The following is a 25343-nucleotide window of genomic DNA, read 5'->3' on the forward strand; positions in this document are numbered from 1 at the left end:
CGTGCCAGAGAGTAAATGGAGGCTGCTGCTCCTGTGCTGCAAGCCGGGGGACGCCGAAGGGGCTGTGTGCTGTGTTATTCCGACCTTCAGGAGCGTGACAGCAAGGGAGCTTTTGAGCCCTTAAGCTCCAGGAGTCACCTTACCAACAGCGCTTCTGTAGCATCTTGACGCATTCGTGTTCTGTCACGTCGTGTTTCGGGGTGGTGCAGGATCACGGCGAGTGCCGAGATGGGGGTCACACCTTCTGTTCCCTGGCACTTCTCTAAGATGGTCGTGCATCAGGACCCGCCGCGCCGCGCAGCATCCCCGGCGCTGCACCGGCCGGGCACATGGCGGGGTCACGGGTGCCCGGAGCCGGGCTGGGTGCCGGAGCCGGGCTGGGTGCCGGAGCCGGGCTGGGTGCCGGAGCCGGGCTGGGAGCCCAGGGCCCGGCGGGCTCGGGGAGCGGCGGCAGGCCCGTAGCGGCCGTGCGGGCCCCGTGCCGGGCGCTCCCCGCGCCCCGCTCGGCCGGGCCGGCCCCGCTCGGGCCCGCGGCAGGGCGGCGCTGGCCGGCAGGGGGCGCGCGCGGCGAGCGGGGATCGGCCGTGGGCGGAGCGCGGCGGGGCCCGCCCGGCGCGGGGGCGCCCCGAGGGAAGGAGGGCGGGACTGGGGAAGGTCCCGGCGTGCCCGGCCCCCGCCCGCTCTCCCGCCGGGCGCCGCGGCCGCAGTTACTTAGCGGTTGGGAGCGGGCGCTGGCTGCGGCTTTCTTTGCCGGGGAGGGTCTGCCGCCGGAGTGCGCGACGCAGCCGCTCCTCGCCTCGCCATGTCTAAGGAAACGAAGAAGCCCTTCCGCCAGAGCATGGCCGAGTGGCGGCAGTTCATCTACAACCCCAACAGCGGCGAGTTCCTGGGGCGCACGGCGAAGAGCTGGGGTAAGGGCTGCCGCGGGGGACGAGGGCGGGGCGAGGCGCCGGCGAAGCCGAGGGGCGGCAGGGAGCGGGGCCGAGCGCGGGAGGTGGGGGTGCGCGGGGGCGGGATGCGGGGGGGGCCCCCCGCGGGGATGAGGGGACGGGCCGGAGGGCCCCCGCGGGGCCGAGGGGACGGGATGCGGGAGGGTCCCCGCGGGGATGGCGCACAGGTGAGGCGGCCCGCGCGGCCGCGGCGGCGCACGCGCCCGGGCGTCCGTTACAACCGCTGCTCTAAAAATAGCTCCGTCCGTGACAGCGGGGGTGGGGGTCGGGGGGAAGGGGGAGTTCCCGGGGCGCGTCCCGAGCTGACTCAGCGCCCGCCCCGCGGCCGGTGCGGGCCCGTGGGCTCCTCACCCGCCCGCTCTGCCGGGGGCGCCCCGGGGGCCGCCGCGGTGCGGCCGTGACGGGCTTCCGCCGCGAGGTGCGGGGCGGCCCCGCCCGCGGCATCGCCCGCAGCCCGCGCGTGCCGGGGCAGCTCCCCCGCTCCAGCCGTGCCCGACGCCCCCCCCGCGCCCCGGCGGCGCCCGGAATCCGGAATGAATGAGTGCGAATTGCCTTTGTACTTGGAGCCGCGGGTCGGGGAGAGAAGGTGAAGGAAAATCGCCACCCCGCCTCCCCAAAAGTTCATGAGCCCCGATTCCAGAAAGTGATCGTTGTGTGTGGTTGTGCGTCATCGTGCTAAATTTGTTCCAGCGTAGGGCTTCTGGGCCTTTTATTTTCTTAAAGGAAGCTTTAAATGAAGACTCTCCAGTAAAGCCTGTGAAGGCGGTGTTTGTTTTCTTATTTTCAGGTAGTCATCCTCTTGCTTTCTTCTGAGCTGGAAAGCATGTTATCGTAATCTGGTTGCTTCCAATAAAAATATTTGGATTTTCCGAGTGTGTTTTCTCATACTAAACAGTTGTATAAATGCTTAATATTAGGATGTTTCTTCAGGCCTCATGGGACGTATTTACTGACTTCAGAAAATGCTGCGTCTCCTCCCAAAACTTGGATGTAGTTGGGATACGTAATAGTTGTGCTTACAAAACCAACAAGACTCTCAGCGTGGTGTTAAGGAACAGGCCAATACATCCTTGGCCTTGACACGATCTCAATGAATACTGATGTTGAAAGAGCGAGGAGGAGCTTTAAGAGGACTGTGCATGGGGTGTGCTTTCTCTGCCGTGCCAGTGTCTCCTGTCTGTCGGGAGAGGGCCCGAGCTCTTACCGGAGTTCCCCTCCATTCAGATGGAAATAAGAGCTTGCGGCTACTCTGCCAGTTGAATAGCAAAGGATAGGAAATTTCCACTATGCTGTTGTCTAAGGGATCTTTCTGTACAGGCAGGTTTCCTCAAGTGCGTGGGCTGGGTGTGTGGATTGCAGAAGTCTGGCTGTGTCATGAGGCTGAGCAGCACAGACTGTAGATATGTTAGAAATAGCTTGCTATTTTTAATTTTTTTTTTTTAAGGTGAAGATGAAACCAACTTCTCTGTTTAAACCCATCTAGTAGGATAAGTCACTCAGACTGTTATTAGACCAAGGCCAATGGATAACATTTGAAGTTGAGATGACTTAGTTGGCAACTGAGTTTCTACAGCTACTTGAAAGTATCTATAAACAGTTTGAATTATTTTACTTTGCGTATGCAAGTCAAATAATTTTACTTCATTAAGAAGTTTTATTTAGTAGTTTAGGTGATTGGCATCTGCTTACCACTATATACCATTTCCTTAGCCTGGACATTAGGAACGGAATGTTCAGTAAAATCATATTTTCAGTGTATTTTTTCATCAATATTTGTTTATTTTGGCATTAACATGCTGTGCTTATTTAATTTAATTATAGTCTGACTGTTTTAGGGCATGGTGTTTGGTTTTACTTATTAATGGCAGGACACTAACTGGGTGGCTCTGTTGGCACAGGAGACTATGCAGGGTTTGGTCTCCTGCTCTTACAGTAGAGGTATGAGCCTAGAGCTCTCTCACCAACCACAGTTCCTTTTCCGTTGCTGGTATCTGGGCTGAAAGGCGAGGACATAGGGGAGGAGAGCTCTGGTTGCCAGTCTGCTGGGTTGCCCTGTCTCCAGGGGCAGCACCATGAGAATTCAGCTGGCTCTGGTTCTTCTGTGCGTATTTCTCTTGTCTCAAGACACCTTCCTCGCAGAAATAAGACAGGGGCGGCAGAGAAGCCGTTAAGTAATTATTCACAGTGTGTGCATGTTTTGCCCTAGTCTGACACAGTCCCGGGGGCTTATGTAAATGGTAAAATGGTAACTGCAAGGTGGTGATTCTCTGTGAATCCCAATGCTATGGCATCGGAGTACTCCACGTCAGGATTTGTGAAAAGATCAAACACAAGTGGTTCCTATGCTCATTTGTCATGTAACAGAGGTTTCATTTTAGAGTTTGGTAAAGAGCTGCTTTTTACAGCTTGGTGAAAATTCTATAATATGTATCCTTCAGCAGAAAAAAAGACTTGAAGACTTTCACCTTACTTTTTTGCAGACTTGAGGGGTACTTCAGTTTGAATCTTTCACAAGTGGATATCCAAACCTATACACACTCCCCCCCAAAACGTCTATTTTTAATTATTCAGCAGAATCATTTGTATTAAAAGAGACTACTGGAAAAAACTGCTGACTTGAGGCTGTGCTGTTCTCGGCAGCAAGGCATGAGGGGTGCTGATAGTCCTCGAAGAGGTAATGGGAATGAGGGTGGGTCTGGGCTACACCCAGCGTTTAATCAGGTAGAGCAGAGAAAGGACGATTCGGCTCACTGCTGGGTGGAACCTTCCTGCAAGTGGAAGGAAGATCAGCATCTGTCTGTGCCTGTAATGGCAAGGTGCCGTGTCTGCCCTAGAGTTAGCAAGAATGGAGTGAGATCATCAGAAACGTCTTGTACTGAGATGCTCATTGCGTGCTCAGATGTGTGCACTGTCCTACAAGATAGTTAATTCTTTTCACATAAGGTTACAGAAAAATAATTTGTGCCAAAAAAGAAGGGGAATATAGACTGTAGCAGTACTTCATCTCTGGTCATGCTAGATGTCATGTCAAGTGTATTTAAGTTGTTCTGTAAAGCTGGTTGTGTCAGGGTATTTGAGGTAGAGGTGGCATTGCCTTGAATTGCATAGAAATTCAGATCTCCTGATTTTCTTTTGAATGTCATTTGGTGCACAGATATATGTTTGTAATTACAAACAAAAATCCTAACAACAAAACCCAACACCTTATTTTTCAGAAAGCTTTCCACCATGTCAGTGTTGGCCACCATAACAAGGGATCCAGCTTTGCATCTTTTTTTGTCTTCACTGAATTCCTGGTTAGAATTCAAAGACAAAAAAAGTGCTGTCAGAGTTTTAACTGCTTTTCTGAGATGGTTGTTCTGTCTTCTTTTTTGGTGTTTTGAGCAGGGTTTTATTGTCATTTAGCTTTCTTCATGAGTAGTGTAATATTAAACATTCTGGCATCACTGTCTGCTATTGCAGTAGAATACTTTATTTTCCTTGGTTCAGATTGCTCTGAAAAAGGCATCTTGCTTTGTCTTGTTACAGATATCAGTATGCTCTAGTAGTACAGTAAATGTATTTGGTGGTGGTGGGGGGGGTGTTCTAAATGAATAATCATGGCATCAGACCCTGCCTTTTGTGATTCTTCACAAATGTTGCACTTGACAGTTTTTATTGTCTCCTGAGGTGTAGCCATGTTCCGTCTGGGGCCCTGGCTTAATGTGACATAAAATATAACATGGGACTGAGATTATATTTCTTCCAAGACTTTCTCTTCCTCCCTCTGCTGTCGCCCAAATCTGGAAAACAGTAATTCTCGAGTGTCCAAGAAATAAGATCAGTGATTATTGCACTGTTCAATGTTACGTTACGGTAAGGAAATCATCTGCATGTGCACTAAAACTCCTTGATGTTCCTGGTACTGATAGTAGTCAGTAGGAACATCACTTGGGTGTTTAAATCCCTCTCATTAAAGATGCTGAAAGACAATCATGCAGGTGATAGGATCAGCGCAGCATGGAATCCAGCAAACCATAAAAACAGAATTTAATTGTTGTTGTTGCAGGTAATGTTGAATAGTTGCTACCCTGTTTGTGGGAGTGTTTATATTGATGCCTGTATATATCTAACTATGCATTACATACAAGTGGGTTTGCCAGTCTGGTTTATGCCAGAATAACATGCTTTTCATTGCTTTTGGCATGTAATGTTTGGAAAGTTTGTATTCCATGGAAATAATGGCCAGGTATGTGATATCTTGCGTTCACCAGAGTCAGAAATTGTAATTTTCACAGTGGAGAAGTGTTTCAACTCCTGCAAATGAATTCCAGCTAATGACAGGACCAACATGTTGGTTCAGGAATTGAAGTTTTCCAGATTTGACTTGCTTGTCAATGAGGTTGGGATAGGAAGAAGTGTTTTAGGTACTGTGATGCCCTGCAGAAAGAAAAGCAAACCAAAACAACTAGGTAAACTGTAATGCAGAATTTAATTTTTGAATTTTTCTTGTGTTATCGTTTTGGTGTACAAGATGTTCTACAACAGCTGAATTGAGCTGGATATTAGATGTGGAAGCTGAACTTTGTTTGGAGGAAATACGGAGGATAGCTTTTCGCTGTTCCTTGGGTACATCTTGTTTCCTGACAAGAAATCCAGTGTTATGTGAAGTTATTTTGGCAGAATTTCTTGACAGGTTATGGCTTGCTCACTGTGATTAGCTAAGGATAATTAGTACTAATTGGCTCACAAAGAGCTGCTTACTCAGTTTGGGGCTGTTGGAAGGTGCAGAGGGGATTTTTATTGTTTGTTTTTTCCCTGTTTTTAATGTGGCAAAGCAGTGTAAATGGGTCAGTTTAGTGGACAGCGTTCTGCAGTGCATTTACAAGCTGTATTAAAATAAGGATTAAAAATAATCTGAGTGTGAGCAGGCATGCGCTTTGCCGGGCTGGGGGAGGCTGGTGGAGCTTCAGGGCTGTGAATAGAAACAGCCTTTCCAGCCGTGCTCCTGCTGTGTATCCCTGCTGGTTGGGCTGCTGCGGGGAGGGAGAGGGGCTGGGGAAGGTGCTGTTGTCGGTGCAGTCTCCAGCACGGAGTGGGGATCACTGTTACCCCTGTACTGTGAGTTAGCCCAGGCCGTGAGGGGTCCCCGGCTCTGCCCTGCTGCTGCCCGTGGTGGGGAAGGGGTCCTGGCCCCGCTGGACTGAGGGGCTGTGCAGGTGGGGGGCACCAGTGACCCCAAGGGGGAGAGCTGCCCCTTGTGGCACCTGTTGTTCAGGCTCTGCTCCGAGGCCAGGAATGCAGGTGATGTGGTACTGTTGGCCCAGAGCAGGACTCTTCTTAGGGCCATGTCTGCTTAGAACTGCACACCGTGGTGTTCTCATTACTCATGTTATGCTCATCAGTTTTTTCTTTTTCCAATGAAGTTTGGCTTATTGTTTCAGAAATTAAAATACTGAATTAATTTTCCCCGATTTTCTTGCTTTTACTCCGACTTGCCATGGTAGCTGCTTGTCTCGTGTTACGTGTCAAATTCTTCCATTCCATTGGGACTGTTTGATGAATGTCTTGGTTGCTTGATGGAAAATGTACTTTGTAGACAGTTTGATGAAAGTATCCAGTAGTTTAACTTGTATGGATCAAAATGTGAGCTGCCCAGAGTGTTTGTAAAGGAGGTTTTTTGTTTGGTTGGTTTTGTAATACCAGAACACATTGGCTACTAATCAGAAGATCTTTGTTCTGTTTTGAATCCAGTTAAAGCAATTATAAGCTTATAGGTAAAACAAATTGCTGCTGTGCCAAATACAGATACAACTTTTGTAATGTCTTTTTTTGACTAGAATTTCTACTATTTGTTTTTATGTTCTCATTTTAGCAGCTAAATAGCTTCTAAATAACCTTAGCAATCATTCACAATAGATGTCCAGCTGTCTTGTTCATTATAGAGTAGTCTCGTTTCTGTGTTTGCATACTTAGCTTCTTCTAATTGCTTCATAGAATCTTACAGCTTGGTGGTTTCAAATGTATTTTAAATAGCTGGTCTTTTTCAGATTATTGCAGATTGGTAAGTCACTTCCTCAACATGTGAAATTGAAAACTAAAACCAAACGGAAAATCCACTGACATTCAGCTGGTTGCTGTTGAGAACTTTATTTACAGTAAAGAATTTGGAAACCACATCATTATTTTAATAGATGTATGCAGAATTCTTTTGGGAGAAGTAAAACGGGTTCTTGGATTTTTAGCAGTTACGGGTTTCTGGGGACCATACTACACTAGAGACTATTTCAGTGCAAAATCCAAGCATAGTTTCTGGGACAGGAGCCAGGGCTTAGGCTTCTTTTTGTCATCTTCCAGTGGACAGTGCATAGCACTGGGGTACAGTTGTGTTTGCTTTTGCTCTTTCCTTTAAAGGTTAAAAAGTTCTGCACTTGATTCCCTCACATAATCAAGTGTCAGTAGTAGGATGCTGCATAATGGTTTTGAAGTGCTTTTCTTCACACCTGAGTTACATCTCTGGCTTCTGATAGCACCCTCACAGCTAGAATATCCAAGAAAAATTGAATTTTGTCAACATTTGGTTATGTTTTTGAATTAGAACACTTCTAAAGACGGCTATCAGTCCAAGCATCCAGTCCTCTCAGTACTTTAAATAGCTCCCATTCTTTTTGACGGTCTCTGCATGTGTCCTTAAGTCTCAGATGCATGCTCAGTCTTAAAACAGAATCCCGTATGTGTTTTTAGGTTGGTATTGAGTGCTCAGTTAATGAAACAAGTTGAAGTTGGTAATATCTGTGTATTTGGTGAATTTGCTGTGCTTGCTGGGCCCCCAAGGTAGATTGGTAAAGCAGGTATGTGTGTTAGGCTGGATAAATCTGAAGAGAAGGCTTGGTTTGTTTTCAAAAACGTGGCAGAAAGCATTTTCACCTTGAGAACTATCTTGTAACAGGACGTATGTGAAGGACTGCTCTGTGTGGAGTTCCCTCAGATACCAACTGTGTTAAAGCGCCAGTTGCTTCCTCCCTGGTCTGGATCCAGTTTTATCTTTTCCCTCAGTTCTTCATCTCCCAAAAACCAGTTACAAAGCTAAAATTCCAGTAATCAAGTGACAGTTTATTTTTTTTTTCGAATGCACTGCTTAGTCATTTTTGCCAGCTTTGCTTTATAGCCCAAAGAGTGGTTTTTAATGCTTTTCTCTTAGAGATGCTAAAATGCCCTGTAAGCTCTAAGAATCAAAATATCAAGGAAACCTCTTTGTATGCATTATTGTGCACTGTGCATTACATATGTATGCTAGAGGCATATTTGTGACTACAAACATTGTATTGCTAATTTTCCATTTTTGATTTTCAAAATAGGTAATGGAATTAGATAAAACAAAAATAATAATTTTAGCTTTTTCTTTACAGGATTGATCTTGCTATTCTATCTGGTATTCTATGGCTTCCTAGCAGCCCTCTTCACATTCACAATGTGGGTTATGCTTCAGACACTGAGCAGTGATATACCGAAATACCGTGACCGGATTTCTAGTCCAGGTAACACTGTATTTATTTTTTCATAAACCTCTCTCTGGTTTAACAACTGAGTTTCATTTGAGAGCTTTTTTGAAGTATGAACTGCTTATGGAAAATCATTGAGTTACTTGCAGGTTGCAAAGGTAAAACTTGGTGTGAGGCAAGTTATATATGTTTATAGCATAAATTCAGGAAGTGGCTTTTTGTGTGTGTACTAACTTTTGCTGGTTTTTTTCCTCTAAGCTCCTGTCAGTTGAATTTTTCATGTAGACCACAATTTTGCCTGCCGACCCACACAGCTTGCTGATGTAGAAGTGGGTTTATAATTTAATCAAATTGCTTTAAAGATACTTTATACCAGTTCTCCTGGATCAGATGGAAGGCACCTTGATTAGTGTTTGATACTTTGCAGAAGGTACAGGATGGCCATACTGTGGGTGTGATCTGCTCAAGACTGTGTAAGGACTGTGGTACAGAGGCCTTTTTGCAGAGTTTTTATTGCAGTATTAGGTAGTTTCCAACTGAAATGGAATGTCTGTGGATTTCAGGGATTGTTGGCCTGTTACGTAGGGATCCACTAGAGAAAGGCTCTTGTTTTATGATGAAGCTGTCTGTGTAGCACGTAGCTGCCACTGAAAGTGGTGTCTTGCTTCCTTTGTGCACTGCCCACCTGTCTCACTGTTGGCTGCTTCAAGGAACTGTATGTTAAAAAAAACAACCCTGTACAAATGAGAATGAGTAATAAGGTATTTGTCTTCCTGATATAATAATATATTGGTGGAAGTGAGACAACAGTATTTTTTTAAATACTTTTTCTTTTTGTTGAATGCAAAGCTCTTAAAATTGAACATTATCTTGGAGCTGTATCCACACTTAAGATGGTACAGTGATGTGTGAGCAAGTTGCAGTTGAGCCAGTGTGATAAATGTCTCTGGATTCTGAACAGAATTTGTTTTGCTGTAGTGTTCTAGCTTCTCGAACAAGTGTCATTTCGTAAGGGATTTTGAGGATTTGTGCTGTTTTTTCAAGCTAAGAATGGGCTAGATGCCAGGGTGGGGGGGGAATGGCTTAGTTGACCATTTCTTCCCCATTTCCATTGTGTCTGTGTGGAAGTCAGAAGCATTGTAGTGGATGGAGCTGTGGGTAGCTGTGGCTTAATGCTGGGCTTGTGTGACATTTCTTCTCTCATGTAGTTCAGGGTATTAATTTTCCTTGGTTTTGAAATAAGTCATAAGGGATGTTTGTTTTTAAAAGTATGTATGCCACAGTTAGTTTTTAATTGAAGAATTCCTGTAACATTTCTGAATTAAATCTCTTTTTTAACCATGTCTTTAGTAACTCATACATTAAAGTTAATCAAATTGCTTGTTTCTGTTTCAGTGTTTCTCCTTAACTCTGTCGTTTTTCATTTGCAGTGAGACATGTAATGTTCCTGGCTGTAAACTAAAATTCTTAAAAAAACCCTAAAATCTACACACAAAACCTGGATGCCGTAGGTCAGAGGTTCTGCTCTTATGTTAAACATACTTGGAAATCTCACAATTGATTCCTTTTATAATTGATATCTCACTTGCTTTGTACGCTGGGGTATAATAGTATAAATCAAATCCAGATGATTTTAAAACCTTTTTTGTTAAATCACTCCTGGAATTGTAAAATAATATAATCTCTTTTACAATCCTACATGTGATCCTATGCTGAGGCTGTTAATTCTGTTCCTCTAGAAGAGCTCAAATCCTGCATCTCCCACAGTCTGTGCATCAGTCCTTCAAATGTCTTTTTCTGTAGAATTTACACCATAGTTTTTTAGGCAGAATATAATCCACTGGAAGTGGAGCAGTTCCCTCTTCGTAGGATGTTTCTGATATTCCCCTGAAGCAGTAAATATCTTCAAATTATTTTTTTTCATTAATTGCTGTCTAATTTTGTTATTTTGTCATATTCCCTTTGAAAAATACCATTTAAGTCCTTCATTTACAGTATAGTTCTGTAGGTAGTAATCTTTTATTCCCTAAAAGCTCCTAATGTGTAAAACCCCTTCAGTGATTTTTTCAGCCCTGCTACTAATTGCCTTTTATTTTGTTGAATCCCAGTTCAGTGTGAAGGCCAGAAAATTACTGTAATGGTGCAAAGTACTCTGCAGTCAGAATAGTGTTTGTAGCTTTATATGGACTGTCAGTCATTAAGGCCTTTACTTGTGGCTTCCATGGAAATAATTTAACTGCTGTTACTGCAAAAAAAGGGGATTTATGATTTATTTGGGTTCCTATAAAAGACCTAGAATAGAAACCATTAAATTGTATTTGGGGTTTTTTAAAAGCTGAAAGACATTTGTCGGCGATGAATTTCTAGTATAGATGTTTATTATTTGCAAGTTACAAGTATTTGTAAATAATTTCTGCCTTTGGGTGAGAAGCTTGGTCATTTCTGTCAGTAAATCCTTGATAGACCTGGGCTGCTGAACTACACTCTTGATATGCTTTACAAAACCTTACTGTGGTGGTTAACTACAGTAACCTGGCTTTATCTTCCCACTGCAGTCTTACTTTCTTAAATGTCTGATGGTCTGGTTTTAATTTCTTTTTTTCTTTGAGATTTTTGTTTTCTGCCTTAAATTTGACTCATTTGGGTATCTAGTTTTAATTGATTTTGCTGGAGAGCAGGAAAACTACATGGCATCCTAAGATGATACAGTCAGTTGCTGTGTAATTGCGTAATTGCAGCTTCTTCCTTTATGTCAAAGTTGACTTTGATGAAACAATTTTAATATTCTAATTTAGAAGAAAATGAATCTGGTGAAATATAGGTTGAGGTTTGGATTTTTGTGTTTGTTTTGTTTTTTCTCTTTTGTGCAACTACAATGTCCGCTCTCAGCTGTCCTTGAAGAGACAGATGCATGGACACACTCTGCATGTTAATCACAACTGCAGGGTTTTTATCTTGTGTTAATTATTTATATTAAATAAGAGTTACTTTAAGGTAGCGTGAATAAAACAATCAGTTATACACCCTTTTTTGAACTGATTTAATCTTTGCTGCAGTATCAGGTGGTGTAGTGCTATTTCATCTGCTGCTGAAGCTGTGATGAGTAATAGAAGCATCAAGTACCAGTGTAAGTGGCAGCTCTGGGTGGCACAGGCTGGTGTATCAGTGTGCCTTTTGCTTTCTCCTGCTCCAGAGAAACCCCTGAGCTTGACCTCTGCAGCTTTCTGGGCCACGTGCTGGGAAGCAGGGGCAGTTCGGCTCTGGAGAGGGCCGTGCCTACTTTATTCCACGCGTGCCTTGTCCATCCTGCAGCCGAGGCCGCATTCGGCCTTTGGTGACCCGTGGCCTCGTCCCTCCTGCAGCTGTGGCTCCTGGCCGTGGGTGGTTCGTGCCCCCGAGGAGCCCCAGAGGAGCTGAGCTGCCGTTCCAGGGGCTCGGGCGTGGGGCTGGGACGCAGCTCCGGAACATTCCGCTTCCCGGGCCTGGCTGAGCCCAGCCGAGTGTCTTGTGTTCTCCGTGGAACAGGTGGTGCCTAAACTTGGTTTGAGGAGATGGAGGAGAAGACTGAAAACTAACTTGGCTTGTCTGTTTTGACTGGGGTAACTTTCAAGCCACCTTTATTAATAATCAAAAATTTAAAATATTTTTCTATGAGAAATTTATGTTTCTATGAGAATAATACAATCAAAGCTTCGCTCTGTATTGCCTAAAGCTTTGAACTATTGCTTGAAGTGAAGGTTTTCTGGGTGTGCTTTTGGGTATTTTTTCAATTATTTTTTTAAGCTAAATCTGCTGAGTGTGGATCAGTAAAAATCTTTGATTGAAAGTGATTAAACTGCTGATTTTGCTTTTCCTAATCACTTGGGTTTGGTTTGTGAATTGCAGTTATACATTGGGTTGGATTTAAATGTTAAATAATGTAATGCTGATTTTGATTACTGGCTTTGAACACAAAGTACCTTCCAGTACTATGGAATGTAGGGGTGACATTAATGTTTCTTTACAGATGATAGACATTTTCCAATTTATGGATGTTTGAGTTGGGGTTAGAGTGGTGAAGCTAACTTGAACTTTTTATTTTTAAGGACTTATGATTTCACCAAAGCCAGACACTGCACTGGAATTCTACTTTAACAGGAGTGACAGCCAATCATATTCAGAATATGTTACTACGCTTCAAAACTTCCTTGAATGTAAGTTACAATTGCCCAAGCAATTTAGGAGTCTTAATCTTGAGTACATTATTTCATTTCTTGCTTGTAGTTACTAATTGCTAATGGAGACTAGTGCAATTTCAGGGTTGCTGCAGATGTATTCTAAAAGTCTGTATATTACAGAAAAAGTATAATGCCTGTATTGGACAGGGAGCCTGAGTATGAGCAATAGTGCCGTACATAATGGAGAGTTTTGGGTGATGTTATTGAAATGCTGTAAGGTGTAGAAATTACTTATGCCAAAAGAATTCCATTTAAAATAACATAGGTCTTGTATTTGATAGTATAGTAATACTTTGTTAGTATTTGAGATGGTCACGTTTATCTGATTAGTCTTAATCTAAGTTTATCAAGATTTATCTGATTAGTCTTAATCTAAATGATTTAGTAAGAGTGAGAATACTTTAGTCTGAAGAATTTGAGTGTCTGTTTGAAAAATGAGGCACACAAAGATGAAATTAATTGCAATTTATTGATTTTTCACTCTGATACACAGTGTCTACACACAGGAATATTAAAACACTTAATTTAGAACACAGAGAAAAGGTAACACAGGACAAGTCTAAAGGATGGCAAAATCACTGTTTTGTCATACATTATTTTATGTATGTGCCTGTATGTACACTTACTCTAATAATATGGAAATCAACTGAAAATATTAATAAGTTTAACCCCCTCGAAGTTGTAAGTCAGAGTGAAGAAGGTGCTGTGAAATCTCACCTGTGTGCATGAATTGCTTTGTTAGCTACAGCTGTACTGGAATCTCCATATTCGTAGTTCTGGTGCCTACTAAAAGTTTCAATGAGTAGGCTTTTCTTTCAGAGCTGTGCCAAGGGTTCCTAAGAGGAATGCTGCATTTCATGAGTACTTGCTTCCTGCAGTTCTGTGGGCCTTGCATCGAGGATGAACTTTCCCTTTGTCCATTTCACTTTGTTAGCTGGGGGCTGGGTTGTAAGAGAGGAGAAGAAACCACGAAGTATTTTAAATGGGTGTAGTTTAGCATTTGTGTGGTCTGTGCACTGCAGAAACACCGGAAAGTGAGAAACAACTTGAGATGTTAGTATAACATCAGTTATACTGCCTGATGTAAATGTAGAGACAATTTAATATTAAGTAGTGAAATACTTCTAAGTTTTCCTGTGTATTTGTAAAAGAAGCATATGCAAAGGGAAAACTGGTTGACTTCCCAGGTAAAAACTTGATTGTATTTTAATGTATTATTGGCTTAGAATATGTAGTTAGTTTACGTACAGAAGTTAATGAAGCTGTGATTATTATTACAGTTTAAAAAGCAGGAAAGTATTAATTCTTCTGTAATACTCTTTATTTTTCATTCAAGTACACTGCTACTTGTCTGTAGGCTTTGAAAACATGTTTGTTAAGATGGATGTAAGAGACAGTGCTCTGAAAATACTTCTTTGAGAAAACTATTAGGGAAGTAACACAGTAATTATTTGTTTAGGCATCTGCAGGTTTTGGCTACTTAGATGTTTTATACTGTTGATTTACAAGCTGTTTTTGTTTCCTAGCATATAATGATTCAAAGCAGTCCCAAAACATAGATTGTACCCCAGGAAAGATCTTTGATCAGAGTGATGCTGCTGTTAAAAAGGCTTGTCGATTTAACCTCTCTGAGCTTGGACAGTGCTCTGGGAAGGAAGATAGAAATTTTGGCTATTCTAAAGGAACTCCCTGTGTGCTTGTAAAAATGAATAGAGTAAGTGCCAACTTATTTTTTTGTTCTTAATACAAATGCTCCCAACTACTGCTGTATGAAAAAACTACTCTGGAAAGTACTGAAATATGTGTTTGGTTTGCTACTCAGGATATTTGCATTTCTTGAACAGTGTCATTTACTGAAACATTGAGCAATTTCAGAGTAGTATGAAGTGGCCTTTTTGAGAATTCTAATACACTACGAAGTATTGGCTTTGACTGCTTGCACCAAAATATGTGAATCCTGTTTTAAGAAGTATATTGTTCTTGGCTTTTACTTACTGTTCTGTGAAACAGATTCTAGACCACTCTGCAAAGTGAAGTGTTTCACTTCATGTTTGTGTTCCAGAACTCTTAACTAGAATGTAGTGCATTCTGTGACTGTTAAACTATGAAATGTGAGGAAAATTTCACAAAGTATTTGACTTTTCAATGATGTTACCTGTTACTTTAATTGCTAACTGTTTTGAGCTACTACAGTTCTGTGCTAAATGTAAAATAAGAAAAATTTGTGACTACTGTAACTATTTTGAGTCAACCTGAGTAAACTATTTAACTTAACAATATTTAATATCGTAGTCCTAGTTTAAAATTGTGTTCAGGTAAAAATGACTCTGGATAGATTTACTCCCTGTACAGACTTCTACTTAGTGGGGCAAAATTTCAAATTTAGTCTGTAAGAACGGAAAGGGGGGAAGAAGATCTGTAAATATTTTAACTTTGTCTCCTCTAGGTAATTGGATTAAAGCCTGAAGGAGAGCCACGTATAGAGTGTACCCCTAAGGTCAGTTCAGATTGTAAGAAATAAGTGTGTTGTTTTCCTTGTGATTACGATGAATAATGAAGTAGTTTATTTCACTCTTCCCTTCTTAGAGATTTTGTACTTCTGTTTGTGTTTTTCATCTTACTGTATGTCTAATTTAGTTTTAGTGTCTTTAATTTCTTCAGTGTACTTATAGAAGCATTTTTTGGTTGTTCTTTCATCCTTAGATGTGTTTGAACTATCTGACTTGGTTTAGAGTTGAGGAAAATGCATACATGTGTATTTGTGGTCTCGTTTATTTATTTATTGTGAGTTATATTTTGTTTTCCCATTTCATAACCTATATTTTTATTTTTTCTCCATGCTGCAAGTGCACCTTAGACAATTTTATAAATGATGGGTAAGACAACTGTGTGTGGAAACTAATGTTACTGCTCAAGTAAAGTTACTGGTCAAGTAAAAGCTGCCTTCAAATCAAGTATAAACTACTTGTAATAACAGCTAATCTTTGCGTATTTGTTATGTGCCAATGGATTTACACAGAATGTTTTATTGCAATTATAATAATTACTTTGACTTATGGGTGTTTTTCCTAGACTGCTTGGGGAGCAGTGAAAGCCTTGGTAAGTTTGTAGCTTGAGCAAAGGGCAGAGTCCTGGCTTTTGGCTTCTGGTGACTGATAAAATGTAGGCTGGGAAATACCAGCAGTTAATGAGACAGACACATGTAAGGGTTTCTGCCTTCATCCTAGATGCCTGTGGTAGGCTCAGATTTTAATACTTGATTTTCATGGGATATTTGAAAGTTTTGATCTCTCCGTGACGGTCCATTGCACACAAAGGTGATTCCTCCTCTTACTTGAGACTGATTTCTTTGCTTCCATTCACAAACCTCACATTGTTCTCTTGAATAGAAGAAAGCAATTAAGCTCCTTCTGCTTCTATTAGTACTCTTTTTTCTTTGACTTTTCTAATTTATAATATTTTTTTTTGAAATGTGATATCCCAAACTGGACAGAAAGTTGCCTGAGGTATTCTTAATGACAGCATTTCTCCCTTTGTGATCACATTGAAAGCAAGGTGAATTTGCTGTTTGTAATGCACTTGTCTTTAATTGTTTTATTATTTAAATTATTCTTCTGGTTATTTCCCAGTCTGTATATGTAGATGTGATTTCTCAAAGTTCACAGCTTTGAATTTCATAGGGCTATTTTTGGCCCCTCCTGTCATTTTTTGTGGTCATTTTAAAGGGATCAAGTTCACTGAAGTGCTTTTCACTACTTAGCTTAGTGCCATCAATGCATGAACTTGGGTTTGCATTTCAAGTCCTAGTTGAAACAGAGAATAGGATCCAGAGCAGTCATCTTCATTCCACCAGAAATGCCTTGTGATGTGTTGAGAACTAATCTTCAAGTGATTTATAAAATATTGATGCCAATCCTATTTTATGATTGTATTTCTTCAACTTTCTTTTATGGATGCTCTCTGAGACAATAGTAAAAATTACACTAAGCAGATGATACTTTTTCTTACCCTCTTAACTGGTTTCACTAGCCAAACAGTAAGTTTAATAACAACTTGGTTGCTCATGGTGGCTTTTGCTATTTTTTTACCCTTTGGGATACATAGAAATGATTTGTGTGTGTTTCCTTGCATCCTCTTGCTGTAGGTACAAAGTTCTGCTACCATATCCACTTAAAATTTTTGTGATCTACACAAGTGTGATGGTTCTGAATTTCAAAATTACTAATCTTATTTGTTCTTTAGTGACTTCCAGGGAAGTATTTGTCAAGCTTTGTTACTTTGAATGCATCTATTTTATCTTTATTAGCCTATTCTCACCCTAGCTCATAATAATTTCCTTGCTTAGGAAAGCTTAGGTACCAATTAGAATTCATCCTCTGGATTTACCGTTCACTGGTTTTTATTTCTGTTTCACCTCTGTTTTTAAATATTTCTTACTGTTAAGAGTCACAGAGTGGATAAGGTTGGAAGGCACCACAGTGGTCATCTGGTCCCACCTCCCTGCTCAGGCAGGGCAGTCCCAGAGCACATGGCACAGAGTTGTGTCCAGACAGTTCTGGAACATCTCCAGTGAGGGAGACTCCACACTCTCTCTGGGCAATCTATGCCAGTGCCCTGTCACTGCACAGGAAAAAGGTTCTTCCTCATGCTCAGATGCACTTCTGTGCATCAATCCTACAAATATTGAGAATGATTTGGAGAAGTGTTTGCCTGGACTTAACACACCATCTGACTTAAGTGGTGTTTTTGCTTTTACAAGTCTCTCAAATACAAAATTAAGTTAATAGCTTCTATCTGGACATCCTGCCAGTCTTGGCTGCCTGAAACATCACTTTAAGTTTTTCAGTGTGGAACTTATGTTCTTCAGGCATTCACCTGTGAGGTGATTCTCCTTTATTCTCCCTGCAGTTTTTATATGGAACTTTTTTAAAATGGAAAAATGTTAGATAATGGAAAAATGTTAGATAGATGGTTTATATCAGAGTCAGCACACTTATGGCTGGGAATGCTTCCCCCTCTGCCCTCATGCAGTTGAAGCTGTGAGGGAGGTGAGTATTTGCAGAGTCAGGCACTCATTATAGCTGGTTCTTCCTCCTGACCCTGTGGGAGCTTACCTGCTGCAGTCTTGAGAATCTCCACAAAGAGAAACAAACCAACAAAAGATTCTGTCTTCAAGAAGTTTGAAGATCAGCATTTTAGGTCTTTCGTTTGGGGCCAGAGTTGTGCAGTTTCACAGGTGCTAGCAGCACATCCTGCAGCAGTATTTCTTTCAAGTTAAAACAGCCTTTACTGAAAACTAGTAAATTTGATGGGGTTTTTTGTTTCTAACTAGGGAAAAGGAAGAGCTTTAATTCCGAAATACATCTTTTTCTGCTGCTTATTGACCATCTTGACTCTGTGTTAGGTATCACTTTCTAGTTGACAAGAACGAGGAACAGCTGTATGAATGACAGTCTATGTGCCTTGCTTTTGTCAGCACACTCAGCATCTGAGTTAGCTTGCTTTTTGTGAGAGAAATCTGTTGGTTTACAGTTACTACTATTGAATGCTGCTCTTTACCTTCTCCATTTCGTCCTCTCAAGTGATTATAGGCCATTCCCACCCAAATTCTTTCCTTGGCTCTTTGTATATTATTTCAACATCTGGTAAATTCTTCTTTCTAAACTACAGTCTTAATTAAGACACAGTTAGTGTGGTGGAAGTCTGTCTGTCCAGCTAAGTTGTCCAATTTTTAGATTTGCTGACTGTCAGGAGCTCTTTGTGGAAACAAAATGATAAGCAGAAAAAGTGACACTCACTAATGGATTGATTCTTGAGGTTCTTCAGCAAATACAGCTTGTTTAGGTGGTTTTTAGTTGCTTTTATTTAATTGTGTAGGGCTATTAATTAGGATTGTTTATTCAGGAAGATCTGGAACCCCCCCCAACAGTTGGACTAGATAGGCAGCTGCATGTCCCAGAACCTCCCTGCTATTGCTCTGATAGCCTAATGCATATATTTAGTATATAGTGATGACTGCATGCATGCCTGGAATTTAGCTGCTCCAGAAAGCACTACTCCTATTTACTTTGCTTATGTTATTCCATATGCTGATTATTTAACCATTATTTCAGCAACACATTTGAAAAGTGAGTATTTTCAGCTGCATGAGCTTTAAATAAAATAAATAATGGTGAAAATCAACATATTCCTGCTTAATAGTTATATATGCAAGCTCAAGGTCCAAAATACTTAATAAACATATGTTAATGATTGCAATAATTTAGACTGCAAAGGAATGAGAATGGGGCCATATCCTAAAAAAATATTGTATGTTGTTTTGAGGAGGTGGAAAGAAGGTAACCTTGAACTGTGACTTGTTCTTAAATATGTTTTGATTTTACTGTTGTCTTCTGAACTTTGTAGGGTGTCTGTTTAAAATTACAGCTGATGTATATGGTAATAGGGAAAAAACAATGAAACTTGCTAATACACTCTGAACTTGTGAATTACATGGAACAAGCAGTGATGTTCTGAACTTACATTTAGCATTTTGGAGGGGTTATTTTAATGACATTTCCTTTGGTTATGGCAATATATTTCATTTATTACAGAAAGGCACATTGGATGTGGGCTTTTCCTAGTGGTTTGAACTTGCAGTAGTTTGATATTCTGCCAGAATATACAGTCTTGAAGAATGTTGTATATAGGGAGAGGTGTTTGGGTATTGCTGTACTGATAGCCTGTGTCCTATACGTATTTTGTATATTTTATGGATTGAGTGACTCCTTAGTCAGAAATTAGGCAGCAGCAGTTGGTAGCTGCTTCTTACTCCCAGATTTGGGGTTGCAGGGGCCAGTTGGGTGATAAGGCCTGCATCTGTATATATTATTCTTCTGAGGTGGTGGTATAACTCCAGCAACACCATTTTAACCATTTGGGTTTCTTATCTGGCCTATGTTTGAAGGATAGAGGGCACCTTGTGTTAGGAATGACACTGTTGCAGAGAGGTGTCTGTGGTTCTTTGTGAAGGCTTGTGTCATTACAAGCTAGAGAGGCTTAAAAACCTGGCTTTGAACAGCGCATAGTTCACCAAAATACACAGGCTTGCTTGGGGATGCTTTGGATTTTAATTGTGTGTTGAGGGCTTGGGTTGTTAGATTACTCATTACTATGAACACACTCTTCCCTCTTCCCCATTACTTTGAGTCGTAAGTGTGAAGACAAGCTGTCTTTGATTTGATTGCTAAGTTAAGTAGTACTGCTAATCCTTACTGCAGAAGATGTGTGTAGCATGTGACTGTTTGCCAAAAGGAACCTGGTTTGAATTATTCTATATGACTTTGTAAGTCAGTTGCCCTTTTTTAGGTATTTTGCACTTTATCACTGGATTATCATTTTAATTTTGTGTTCATTTTTATGCAAGCAAATGTTTACTTCTACTTTTGTTGCTGTCTGCAATTACAGGAAGAAGGCATGGTTAACATAAATTATTTTCCTCCTAATGGTACGATGGACTTGAAGTACTTCCCATACTATGGGAAAAGCTTGCATGTAAGTATCCCTTAATGATAATCTTCAGCGTCAATGTTTTGTTTCTATGTGCATTTACAGTTGCTGGTAGCAGGTTAATTCTGAAGTTTGATCTTTGTGAAGAGGTACTGCTAAGGATTATTGCAGATGCAGACATTGCACAGCACTCAGTGAGGCTGGAGACGTGCTTTGGCAGACATGAACAAACTGGGCATTGTCCTAATGGAGGAGTGGCTGCCCTTTTTTGCTCATTGAAATCTTTTGGAGTCTTTCTGAATGCAGGGAAAGGCAGGAGAAGTAAACTGGGTCTTCATATTACAATACACTTTCTGATAGTTAATCCTTGGTGCTTCTGTACAGGATATGAAGTTCATAAGTCCTTATGGTGTTGTTAATTATATTTCATTGTGGCTCTGCATGTCAAGTTTTCTGTTTGCCCTAGTTTATAAAGAAGGACTTAAAGGTAGCAGATAGGTTTGGGGGGTTTTTTTAATTATTGTTGTAAAAACCCCAAACTCGCTACTTTATGAACAGAGAATACTTAGAAGTAAAACTCCATTCTTTGAAATGCCAGTCTTTTGAAATTTGAATTTAATTATTTTTTTATTTTCTTGCATCAATTTGTGATCATTATATGCAGAAAATCTATACCTTCTATAAAACAGAGAATTAAATAGCGTCTTACTGTTATTTAGTCTAATAAACATTGTTCACATTGAAGATAGAGATACTTTTTAAAACATAAATCTATTAGTCCCATAGTGTACCATGGTGGGTGGTTGTAATTTCACCAAAGTGATTTTTATATTAAATTACTCCTTTGTCAGTTAATTTTCCAGTGTACTCTATACTTGCAGCCATTCCATAACTTTTTTATCCTACCATGGCTTTTACTAATGAGGAAGGAGTTTGTTTTTCAGCATTTGCTTTCATGTTACTTCTGGGTGGTTCTGTATTTTCCATTTTGTTGCCATATTGTGAATTGGTACCCCATCTATTCACTTAGGCATGCAAATTAAAGAGAGGTTGCCTGTGCTTCCAACAGCTGGAGTCAGTACAGACTCTGTCCTTTTCTTGAATTGAAAGAATAGGGAAGGAGAGCACTGCTTCCCTAAGAAATACAAAATACAGCATCTGGGGACCTTGACATGTCAAAACCCAGTTTGTACCAAGGATGGGATGAAGAACTTTGCTAACAAAATTCCCATCTTGCTACTATACTGATGGAAAATGAATCTACTTCTTAAGTCTTCATATTAAGGATTTCAGCACATCTACTTTATTGACATAATCCTTTGTAAATGAGACTTTGAATATTCTGTAATGTGTTCTTTGGCAGAGAAGATAGCCTAAACCCAACAGAAGTGTATTAAAGAGTCTTTTAAGTTAATGAGGAGGGAAAAAGACTTAACACAAAATATTGTTAAATTAAAATTTAAGGTTTATACTTGCAAAATACTGTAGTGCTATATTTAGTCCACTGACTTACATGAATTTTTACCAGGAAAAGAATTTTGCTTAATCAGCAGTCAGCAGTACTGACCTAAAAATATTAATGAAGTAAGGAAATGCTTAATGAACATTGCATAAAATGCTGCCTTAACATTGTATATTAAGCTCCTATTTAATTCATAGGCACTTTACAAGAGAATGCAAGTTCTTACTGAATTGGACGTCAGGTACAATACTGGGTTGACAAAAGAAAGGAATTGATTCTACTCTCTTTCTTAAATTTTAATTTTGTAGTAGTCACCAGTTGATAATTTTTCCACTGAAAATGACTGACCAGGAAGAATACTGTCAGGTTGTTCAAGGAAAGGTTTCTGTATAAAGCTGTTAAACAGGTAACACCTTTCAGAGTGGTTTGTTGCTGAATGAGTAAATGGAAAGAAGGGAACAAGTAAATGGGAACAGGGGAAGAAGGGTAGCTGGTTTAAGAAGTATTTGTTGAGTCATGCTTTTGGAAAAAAGAAAAGCCACTTTAAAGCATGCTAGTAAAGTTGTATTCTGAAGCAGATTACACACACCCTGCCAAACCAAAGCCAAAACATGCAGAAGACTCAAAAGAACTCATTTCTGAGGTTCTTGCATTGAAGGTTTCTAGAAGAATTGGACTTAATAAAGGTAAGGGTAAAGTCATATGCCTCTTGAAGGCACTGTCCGTGACTCAAGTTACGTTGAATATATTAGTTAAGAAAAAGTATGAAGAGTATATTTCTAACCTGGGAAAAAAAACAGTGTCAGTCTGAATCAGATTGGACTTTTAAAAGTTGGGTTCTTAATTAGCTTTTTTCCTAACTGTTCTGGTGGATTAAATGTTAATTTAATGCTAACTTATTCTGGTCTCTCAAATATTTTCCCCATCTTTCTGTTTACTAGGCTCACTATTTGCAGCCTCTAGTGGCTGTCCAACTAGCAATTACCCCCAACGGTACCAAAGAAGAAATAGCAATTGAGTGTAAGATCCTGGGCTCACCTAATTTAAAAAATCAAGATGACCGTGACAAGTTTCTGGGACGAATTGCCTTCAAAGTTCTGATGTCTGAATAGCTGGAGTAAACACTCTCCACAAAGTAAATGTTGTGTTGTCTGTTTTGTATCAGCTGGACATGCCATTCTAGGATATGAGACCACCTTGAAGAATGTTAAGGTGGTTTATGGCGTTCAGGGTAGCATAATAATATGCTTCCAAATTGTATGTTTAAATTCCCTTAAAATAAATGCCTATCCTGCTTTTTGCCTGCCCCGTTGGAACAGTGTACAGATTATAGTTATGTCATAGGGACCTGTAAATAGCTGTTTTCAAACACATAATAATGGTGACCTTTGTCCTGCTCTAAAATGTGGTTTTATCCTCCAAGTGAGTGTCTCAAGCTTAATGTGCTGTGCTCTGTAAATATTGTATTGATTTAACACTGGTTTAACTGTCATATCTCAATGCTGACACGGTTAGAGGGATAAATAATAAATGGTACCTGACTGACATAGTGATTTCTTTGTGAGAGTGAACACCTCCAACAGAAATCGTGTGTGTGGGAGTGGGTGGGTCAGTGGATGGATGGCTGTGTGGAGATGCCTTAAATTGTGGACTGGGTGGTGTGGGAGAATTGGATTTTAAGAGTTGGTATGGATATCTGAAAGTAAGTGCTTAACTAGTACTTTCTTGTGCTTGTCACTGTGCAAGTATTGTGTACATGTAATACTTGGTATAGAGTTTGGTGTTCTAGCTGAGGAATTGAACCTTTCTTTGTGTTGTTAATTGCTTGTAATATGTGGAGCACAAATAAAATCTATACAATATTTTGAAAGTTTTTAGTTCAGAAATATCAATAGAAAACAGTTTAAATAGTTTAGGATCCTGGTTACAGTTGTACAACAGAGCTGCTTGAAAGAAGTGGCCTCGCTATTGTGGGAATAGGCTTTGATTTTCCAGCTAAAAAAAATCTGGAAGAACCTCTGTTTAAGAAAAAAAAAAAAAGGAAAAAGAAAGGATTGTGTTGATTAAACATTCTTGTTTAATTTATATATCTGTTTTGTCGCATCATTTTAACATCTCACATCTTCCTCTGCTCTTTCATCTTGGACTTTTGTATTTCATCATCATCCATTTAGAAAATTGGTGTCATCAAATGCTTTATAGGAATGCCCTGTTGACTTGGGGTTAATTGCTTGCAGTGTAACTCGAAGTGCAGCTGCTAAAATGACTACAACCAGACTGGTTTACTTGTGACTGCTGCTCACTTGGAGCTGGGCTGAGCCATGCTGTTGGGCTGACTTGGGCAGTTGAGCTGACATGCAATTTATATTTCTCTTCCCCAAGGTTTTTGTGTCTTTCAGTCTTGGGGGGGTTGGGCTTGAGCATATGGTTCACATTCTGATGTCTTCCTGATATTAAAGACCACAGCCAATCTGCATTTGTGTAAATACCTGTATGTTGTGCTAGTTAGGCCCAAATTTGTTACTTAACTTTTATACCTAATTATTACAGTGGGTTTTAATGTTTTATTTAAACAAATTCAATGAAGGATTTCTAAAATTCAAGGTCCAGTCTTAATGCCCTGCTTTAAGTTTGGGGCCAGTCTAAGCCACATTAGTGAAAAACTTTTAACAGCTGTGCAAGCCTACACTGATGCACAGTTGGAGAAAGCTGCTCTTAATGGGACTTGAACAGTGTCTTAAACCTCATTAAAAATAGATTTATATTGATCTGATACCATTCAGCATGCTTTTTGTTGTCTACAAAAGAAAGTTGTTGTTCCTACAATATGCAATGAATATTTTTGTAATAATGGCATGCATTAATACTGAATGAGATGTTCTTTCAAAATATTCCATTACTAATGTTATAAATTATGCACTTTTAGAGCTGGGATACCTGGCTTCTTGAAGATATGACTAATTGCTTCTCCGTGTATTAATACTGCCTGAAAGTATTTTAATAGTTGTGAGGGACCTTAAGTGTAGATGTTGCATCTGATAATGAAAAGGACTAGCTTCATGTAAAAACTTCTCACGTTTGTGTTCACTTAGGAATGGTAAGAAGTTCTGGAGAAACACTCAGTTTTCAAATGAGCTTGTTTTTTGCAACAGTTTCTCTTTTGACTTACCTTGTCTATAGACAAAGCATGAAATGGCAACTTTACACCAGCAGTTTTCAGACAGGTAAAATTCAATAAACTCCTTTTCTCCCTAGATTCTGTACAAGTGGTGGTTTTTTGGTTGGTTGTTTTTGTTTTTTTTTTTTTTTTTTTAAAAAATTGAAACATGTAGAGATTATCAGTTGGGGGGACAGCGTGGGAGGGGAGAAAGACAAAAACAGCTTTTGGGAGGGTTCAGCTATCAAAGTAAGCATGTAAAATGTGGGTGGGTGGTAAGTCTAGTCTTAAGCTATTTAACTAAACTGAACTATTTCTCATTTTTATTTCAGTGTCTTGAGTAGGTAAGGGGTACAGCAATTATCTGTAAACAGGTATGCAGACTATTAGGATAAGATACAATTACTATTTTCTTTCATACAAACTTTAGAGTAAAGGTTTCTTAGCCTTCATTTTAAATTATGGATGAAGATTTAAATTTACTACCATGTTACCAGAAACCTGAAATGTTTAACTTTTATACCGGTAAATTCTTACTAAGTAGCTTTTAGTGCTTTCAAATCTGGAACAAGGACTTTTGATTCAAAC

General features: G+C 40.3%; 1 protein-coding gene across 2 annotated transcripts; it reads left to right on the plus strand.

Moving 5' to 3' along the window:
- Window positions 1-635: 635 nt before the first annotated feature.
- ATP1B3 (ATPase Na+/K+ transporting subunit beta 3) lies at window positions 636-24852 on the plus strand. Of its 2 annotated transcripts, XM_040073715.1 has the most exons (8): window positions 636-911; window positions 8339-8467; window positions 12517-12624; window positions 14175-14362; window positions 15095-15145; window positions 15721-15747; window positions 20095-20181; window positions 22540-24852. In XM_040073715.1, exons 1-8 carry the CDS (start codon window positions 803-805, stop codon window positions 22708-22710), a joined length of 870 nt encoding a protein of 289 aa, XP_039929649.1. In that variant the 5' UTR covers window positions 636-802; the 3' UTR covers window positions 22711-24852. The 2 variants fall into 2 exon arrangements, with proteins under 2 accessions (XP_039929649.1, XP_039929650.1); XM_040073716.1 differs by lacking the exon at window positions 15721-15747.
- The last annotated feature ends 491 nt before the right edge of the window (window positions 24853-25343 follow it).

The sequence above is a fragment of the Hirundo rustica genome, chromosome 10 (genome assembly GCF_015227805.2).
Source record: "Hirundo rustica isolate bHirRus1 chromosome 10, bHirRus1.pri.v3, whole genome shotgun sequence".
NCBI lineage: Eukaryota > Metazoa > Chordata > Aves > Passeriformes > Hirundinidae > Hirundo > Hirundo rustica.

What these genes read in the sequence shown, in the direction of transcription:
- ATP1B3 (XM_040073715.1), top strand. Translation starts at nt 803, where the DNA reads ATGTCTAAGGAAACGAAGAAGCCCTTCCGCCAGAGCATGGCCGAGTGG. An exon ending in GCTTCAAAACTTCCTTGAAT is followed by an intron (nt 12,625 to 14,174) that starts GTAAGTTACAAT and finishes TTTGTTTCCTAG; the next exon opens with CATATAATGATTCAAAGCAG. An exon ending in ACTATGGGAAAAGCTTGCAT is followed by an intron (nt 20,182 to 22,539) that starts GTAAGTATCCCT and finishes TCTGTTTACTAG; the next exon opens with GCTCACTATTTGCAGCCTCT.